Here is an 8043-nt window from a genome sequence, read left to right on the forward strand (position 1 = left end):
ACATTAAGTGACGATGATTGTGTACTTGCTATGACTGAAGAGTCTTTATAGTCGTGCAAACAGTATCAACCGCAAATTTTTCTGTTGCTCTCCATCTGTTAAGAGACACCTGTTTATGACGTATTGCGCCCAGCTATATGGCGCTCAGCTATGGAGCTCTGTAAGCTCTGGTGTTTTGTATAAGTGCAGAGTGGCTTATAACAATTGTTTTAGAATCATAATGAACCTGCCTCGGCGTTGCAGCGCGAGTGAAATGTTTGTCTGTAACTATATTGACACTTTTGAAACCAGGAGGAGGAGAATTTGTTATTCTTTTCTAAAAAGGTTATTTTCCTCCAATAACGCAACAATCTGTCGCTTAATTCATTCCGATGCCTTCTACAGGAATTCATTCTTTCGGAAGACCTACCATTTGTTATGCTTTTAGGTTTCTTCCTGTTTTACTTGTATGTCTGTAGTGTTTTTGTATTATTTTAATGATGTATTGTACATGTTATATGGGTTTTTTTACCTGAAATAAAGAATGAATGAGAATGTAACATCTGTGTCCATAATATCACCAGGTTCCATAATATCGCCACCTTGAGAAATAGTGTACTTAAAGATATTTTTACTGCAACATACTTATGGTATGCACTCCTTCACACCTCAAATGTACATACCTAAGGTAAATTGCAGTAAAAATATCTTTAAGCACACATTTCTCAAGGTGGCGATATTATGGACTTTGGTGATATTATAGATAGTAGATACAGATGTTATATATCAATGTCAACTAACAACAAAAAGAATAAGAGTCAACATGCTAAAATAACAACAGCTCACTGGAACACAAATTTTCTATGTTTCATTTTTGGTACTATATATCACCTATAACAGAAGGAATGTTTCCAACAGAACAAAAGAATTATAATATGCCAAAATAAAGGCAATAGTAATCAAAGAAATGAACGATATCATGTTCAAGTAAATGAATGCATACCATCTTAAGGTGATTATCTGTCAAACAAAAAGCGACCCGACTTAAAGATATAAACTAAAAAAAAAATATTTGCAATTACTGATACTAGTGATGGTCTTCTAGTGGGAACGGGTTTTCTGCGCGTGAAGAATTTGCGCGTGAAAAACTTGCGCGTGAAAAATTTGCGCGTGAAAAATAAAAGTCTTAGAAATATGTTAGAAAATATGCAGTACCAAATTCTTAGGCAGGAAAATGTTGTCCTCTGGTATAATTTTCCCTCTGTTAGCCAAAATTTTTGTTTGAAAATGTTGGTCCCTTGGGAATAAGCTAATTTGCATAATTTCCATAAAACCTGACCTTTTGAAAATCACTTGAATTTGTAAGAAATACATGAAAAAGTTACTAGTATGAGGTTTAGGATGGTAAAATGTAACAATCTGAAGCTTTTCTCCATTCTAGAAGTTTGATTTCATGCTTTCTTAAACAAATTCTTTCACGCGCAAATTTCAACCTTTTTTGCGCGTGAAAACTTTACCTTTCAAAATAACCTGAAATCACAAAAAAATGGACAAAACAAGGGTATGTAGTCTAGAATGCAAGCAAAATGATGTTAAATTTTTATTTCTTGTCTTTTTTCCAACTTTTAAGCTTAAAACAGCAAAAAGTTTTCAAATCCCTTGGGAGTCAGCTAATTTGCATATCTTCACGCGCAGATTCTTCACGCGCAAGTTTTTCACGCGCAAGTTTTTCACGCGCAAATTTTTCACGCGCAAAAAACCCCATCTCTCTTCTAGTGAACTCCCTATACTGTTATCATCACATCAAACCTGTAGGCTTTTTCGCCTCCATGCAGTGTCTTTGGTACGTCTTACACACAAAAAAGGTTACTTAGATTGTGCGTCAAATTGGCTTATAACATAACGTGTGGTGCTAAACAGCATCCAAGTCTTTACTCCTGTTGGGTTTCGTCCATGTGAATTTGCTTGTGCCTCTTCAAACTAACCAGGTGACTGAACTGCTTGCCACACTCCTCACACCTGTAGGGTTTCTCACCAGTGTGAGTCCGCATGTGAGTTCTCAGATGATATAGATGACGGAATTGCCTGCCACGCTCCTCACACGTGTAGAGTTTCTCACCTGTGTGAGTCCGCATGTGTTTCTTCAAATGACCCAGCTCTCTAAACTTTCTGTCACACTCCTCACACGTGTAGGGTTTCTCCCCTGTGTGAGTCCGCATGTGTTTCTTTAGACTTCCGAGCTCACTGAACTGCCTGCTGCACCCTTCACACCTGTAGGGTTTCTCACCAGTGTGAGTCCGCATGTGTCTCTTCAGATGACTCAGGTGACTGAACTGCTTGCCGCACTCCTCACACCTGTAGGGTTTCTCACCTGTGTGAGTCCGCATGTGAGTCTTTAGATTTCCAAGCTGTTTAAACTGTCTGCCGCAGGCCTCACACCTGTAGGGTTTCTCACCTGTGTGAGTCCGCAAGTGTCTCTTCAGATTTCCAAGCTCACTAAATTGCCTGCTGCATTCCTTACATTTGTAGGGTTTTTCTCCGGTGTGAGTCCGCAGGTGTGTCTTCAAAAGACTAAGACAACTGAATTGCTTGGCACACTCCTCACACCTGAACACTTTCTCACGTTTGTTCCTGCCTCCCGGTTTTCTCTCCAGACTCCTTAAAGCTTTCTTCTTGCCAGGTGGGAACGGTGTTGGCAGAACCCCCCTCCTGATCCTCCTTGCCAGGTGGAAACGGTGTTGGCAGAAACCCTTGCGGGTCCTCCAAGCCAGGTGGAAACCCCCTGCTGACCCTCTCATAACGCCATCCAAACCTTCTATGCTGCCTGTTGTTGCCATGTCTACGAGAGCTGGATCAACCTCTGTAAAACAATGAAACAAGCGATATCGATCTTTAAAACCTATAATATAATACATGCTAAAATATGTAAAGTTGACTAGAAGTATAGCATAGTACTATATCGTATAGGGCATGCAAACAAATGCTCATCCTCCGTAAAAGTTACTATAAAAACAACTATCAAAAATTCAAAGATGTAACAGTTGACATGGCTGAGGCACCAAAAAAGATGGGCAAATAGTGAGGTGTCTAAAGTTACTAATGGTACTGATGCTATGCAGGGTCTTTGAAAGTAACATTGCAACAGTTAGTGAACTGTCCCCTGGCCTGCATACTTTAATTCATGCAATGGATGTGGGCTTCGACTTATTTTTCACGTGTTTGTAGGCGTTCGTTTTGTATATTTTTGCCACCCATACTTCAGTTGCGTATGGATACTCAACTGCCAATAATAATATTGTCGTGCCGATATAATATATACATTTGTAGTAAATGTTTTTCTTCGTTTCGCTAAGAGATTTAAAGTTAATCACAGCCTCCAATCATTAATGAACCGTCCCGTTGTTTTCACACTCTCCCGTCTGGCGTCAGGGCGGGATGGAATCCAGATGTGAGAAATAAACGGGGCTCACGTACGGGTTTCCAGTATACTCACGATTAGCTTAGTCTTAGATTTACGCTTTCTTCATCACCAACACCAGAACCCCTTTATAACAGTGAACTTTTTTCGGTCTGTAAACTTGCAAACTGGATTGCAGGAATATTTATACTAATTTTAATGCGACACACAACATAATCTTGCAACCCCCTCACCGACCCTAACTCTCTGTTTACGTTATAAATTCCAGGCGGCAGCTGCTAACTTCCATGAACAATAATTTGAGAGCCAAACATTCAAACGGACAATACAGAAATTTCACAGACAATTCCATATCCACACTACGACACTTCTTTGGACAGCTGCACCGAAACAGGGAGCTTTGAGTACTAGTTTTTGACGCTCCATGACTGAATTATAAACAGCACGGCCCAGATCACACGCACACTGGCCCAAACGCACGCCGCCACACAAATATTATGAACCGTTGTTTGCCAACTCTACAAACCCCTGAATACCAACTACATGCCGACTTTTCCTACCTGGAAGTTAGTAGATACACAGTCCGGGCCGAGTCGCCTGTTGAGTCGCTGCAAAACTCCTCCAAAGACGGAAAACTGCTCAAGATGCCGCGTCCTTGCGGGACAGGAAGGCGCGATGCCGTGACCCGGAAGTACAACACCGGCCAGAGGTCAAGTGTTCCAGTTTCGTTACCTGATTACCCAACAAATGTATGGGATTTCGAGCAAAGGCTAGTATTATTATAGTAGTAATCGGGAATAATTTGACAGCAAAAAAGTCTTTAGACGACACCGATCTATGTTTTATGTCTTGGAAATAGTGTTGGAAAATATATAATATTCATAGGGTCATCTACCGTCTAGATTGTCGATTTTGTTCATACATGTAATATGAAGACTCTCAAAAAAGGCTAGGGTCTAACGTTTTTCTGGGGTTTGTCGGGAAACAGGAAACACAATATTTTTTTGTAAAGTCCACTTGCTGTGACGTCATGGCAATCAGTGGTAATAGCCCAGACCCTGATACTTTTAATCTACGAATGACCTCAAAAATAAAATACTATATACTTTGTTGAAAGTAGAGTAGTAAAAAGATATAATTCAGTAAATAGAAAATATGGGCACACACTTTGTCAAAAAAACTTTAATAAGAAAACGAAACTAGTACAGTCATACAAACCTAACTTCAAACTCAAGTGCACAATCACTTCCCGATGTTAGTTACTGATTATGCACAATAGATACTATCAAATTTAATGCGATAAAAATAACAACAAAACAACTAAGTACGGCTAACCCAACCGAACAACCAAAAAGGACCTAAGAGAACAATACCGTAAGTGCTGTACAGCATAGTAAGACGAATTAAAGAAAAAACAAAGGCTTTAGCATACGCTGCATGTTAGTAAACGTCTTTTAGAACTACATATTTTGTAACCGCTTTACAAATACATATAACTAAAATAAAGAGTCAACATGCTAAATATTACAAAATAAACTGTAAATCCTTTAATTGGAATATCAATTTTCCAGTTGGATCTCTCGTAATATTCATTCTACCATGACTAAGGACACTGTGTAAATATATCATGTATAACTAGGGCCATAGGGGGATGTTTGCAAAAGAAAGGGATTGTCGAAATAAACAAGGAGATTAACTAAACCAACAATTTTTGATGACTTGATAGTAAACTCTTTACAGATATACTTTCTTACTTGCATGCACACGAGTTTCCACCAAAGAGATTTTCAAATTGTGGCGCTAAACAGTCTTCACTCCTGTAGGGTTTCTTCGCTGTGAGTTTGCTTGTGCTTCTTCAAATCTCTCAGCTGACTGAACTGCCTGTCACACTCTCCACACATGTAGGGTTTCTCACCAGTGTGAATCCGTATGTGAGTCTTTAGATCACCCAGCTGACAAAACTGCCTGCTGCACTCCTCACACCTGTAGGGCTTCTCCCCTGTGTGAGTCCGCATATGTTTCTTCAGAGTTCCAAGCTCACTAAACTGCCTGCCACACTCCTCACACCTGTAGGGTTTCTCACCTGTGTGAGTCCGCACGTGTCTCTTCAGATTACCCAGCTGACTGAACTGTCTGTTGCATTCCCCACACATGTAGGGTTTCTCCCCTGTGTGAGTCCGCATGTGAGTCGTCAAATTTTCCACCTTACTAAACTGCTTGCTGCACTCCCCACACATGTAGGGTTTCTCCCCAGTGTGAGTCCGCATGTGTCTCTCCAGATGACTAAGACGACCAAACTGCTTGCCACATTCTTCACACCTGAACACTTTCACATCTTTGTCCTGCCTCCCGGTTTCCTCTCCAGACTCCTCACAGCTTTCTTCTTGCCAGGTGGAAACGGTGTTGGCAGAACCCCCTGCTGATCCTTTCATGACGTCATCCAAACCTTCTATGCTGCCTGTTGTTGCCATGTCTACGAGAGCTGGATCAACCTCTGTAAAACAATGAAACAAGCGATCTTTAAAACATATAATATAATACATGCTAAAATATGTAAAGTTGACTAGAAGTATAGCATAGTACTATATCGTATAGGGCATGCAAACAAATGCTCATCCTCCGTAAAAGTTACTTTAAAAACAACTATCAAAGATTCAAAGATGTAACAGTTGACATGGCTGAGGCACCAAAAAATATGTGTGAGGTGTCTAAAGTTACAAATGGTACTGATGCTACGCAGGGTCTTTGAAAGTAACATTGCAACAGTTAGTGAACTGTCCCATGGCCGTCATACTTTTCGTGCAAGGGTCTGGGATTCGGCTTATTTTTGACGTGCTTGGAGGCGTTCGTTTCGTATATTTTTGCCACCCATACATAAGTTGCGTATGTACACTTAACTGCCAATAATACTGTCGTGCAAATTTAATATAGCAAATGTTTTTCTGTGTTTCGCTAAGAGATTTAAAAGTTCATCACAGCCTCCCATCATTAATGAACCGTCCCGTTGTTTTCACACTCTCCCGTCTGGCGTCAGGGCGGAATCCAGACATGCCAGATGTGAGAATTTGTCGGGGCTCACGTAGGGGTTTACATTAAAGTTAGGATTGGTCTTAGATTTAATTCCTCATCACCAACACCAGAATCCCTTCATAACAGTGAATACCACTTTAAGTCTGTAAAATTGCACACTGGATTGCAGGAATACTTTTGCTTATTTTTAATGCGACACACGACATAATCTCGTAACCCCCTATCGACTCTCACTCTCTGTTTACGTTTTCAAATTCCAGGCGGCAGCTGCTAACTTCCATAAACAATGATTTGAGAGGCAAACATTCAAACGTAGAATCCAGAAATTTCTCTGACAATTCCACATCCACACTACGACACTTCTTTGGACAGCTGCACCGAAACAGGGAGCTAGTTTTTGACGCTCCTTGACTGAATTATAAACAGCACGGCCCAGATCACACTCACACTGGCCCAAACGCACGCCGTCACAAATATTATGAACCGTTGTTTGCCAACTCTACAAACCTCTGAATACCAACTACATGCCGACTTTTCCTACCTGGAAGTTAGTTGATACACAGTCCGGGCCGAGTCGCCTGTTGAATCGCTGCAAAACTCCTCCAAAGACGGAAAACTGCTCAAGATGCCGTGTCTAGTGGGACAGGAAGTAGCGAAGCCGTGACCCGGAAGTACTACCCCGGTCAGAGGTCACATCTCGTTACCTGATTACCCAAGAAGTGTACACGGGCCTTGGAGCAAAGGTTAGTAATCGGGAATAATTTGTGACAGAAAAAAAGTAATTAATAGTCACCGACCAATTTTTTTCACTGCTTTTTTATGTTATGGAAAATATATTTTCACAGGGTAATCTACCTTCTAGCTTGTCGATTTAGTTCATAATATGAAGACGTTTAAAAAAAGGCTAGGGTCGGACGTTTTTTCTAGAGTCGGTCGGGAAACAGGAAACACAATATTTGTTTGCAGGCGCCGGCCCACTTGCTACGACGTCATGGCAGCCAGTTGTATTGATAGCTCAGACCCTGATACTTCCAATCTACGAATGACTATCCTCTAAAATAAAATACAAAACACTGAGTTGAAAGTAGAGTAGTAAAAGGATATAATTCAGTAAATAAAAAAATATGGGCACACGTACACTTTGTCAAGAAAACTTCAACTGGAAAACTAGCACATTCATACAAACATAACACTAACTCAAGTGTACAATCACTTCCCGATGTTAGTTACTGATTATGCACAATAGATACTAGTGGATCGAATTTAATGCGATAAAAATAACAACAAAACAACTAAGTACGGCTAACCCAACCGAACAACCAAAAAGGACCTAAGATAACAATACTGTAAGTGCTGTACAACATTTAAAGACCAAATACAGAAGAAACAAAGGCTTAAGAATTAACTGCATGTTAGTTAACTTCTCTCAAAACTAAATATTTTGTAACGGCTTTAAAAGTAAACAGAAATGTTAACTATCAGGAAAAGATAAATAGTGAACATGCTAAAAATAACACAACAAAATAGATCCGTTGAACTCTTATTTTCTAAGATATGGTACTTAAATCTACAATGACTAAGGAAACTGTGCAATATATATCACTTATAACAAAAGG

The 8043-nt window shown here is 40.1% G+C and overlaps 1 protein-coding gene across 1 annotated transcript in view; it reads right to left on the minus strand.

The window, feature by feature from the left end:
• LOC109479428 (gastrula zinc finger protein XlCGF57.1-like) overlaps positions 1-7062 on the minus strand; it is a gene marked incomplete at its 3' end in the record, with an annotated part of 13695 nt that extends 6633 nt beyond the window's left edge. The window contains exons 1-4 of the mRNA XM_019781394.1: positions 6969-7062; positions 5213-5891; positions 4771-4778; positions 2251-2839 (exon numbers count right to left, since the gene is read on the minus strand). Of these exons, the coding sequence (XP_019636953.1) occupies positions 2251-2839; positions 4771-4778; positions 5213-5868 (1253 nt within the window). The remainder of the gene's footprint in view (positions 1-2250; positions 2840-4770; positions 4779-5212; positions 5892-6968) is intronic.
• Positions 7063-8043: the final 981 nt, after the last annotated feature.

This window comes from Branchiostoma belcheri, unplaced genomic scaffold, assembly GCF_001625305.1.
Source record: "Branchiostoma belcheri isolate BF01 breed outbred unplaced genomic scaffold, Haploidv18h27 scaffold485, whole genome shotgun sequence".
NCBI classification, from domain to species: domain Eukaryota; kingdom Metazoa; phylum Chordata; class Leptocardii; order Amphioxiformes; family Branchiostomatidae; genus Branchiostoma; species Branchiostoma belcheri.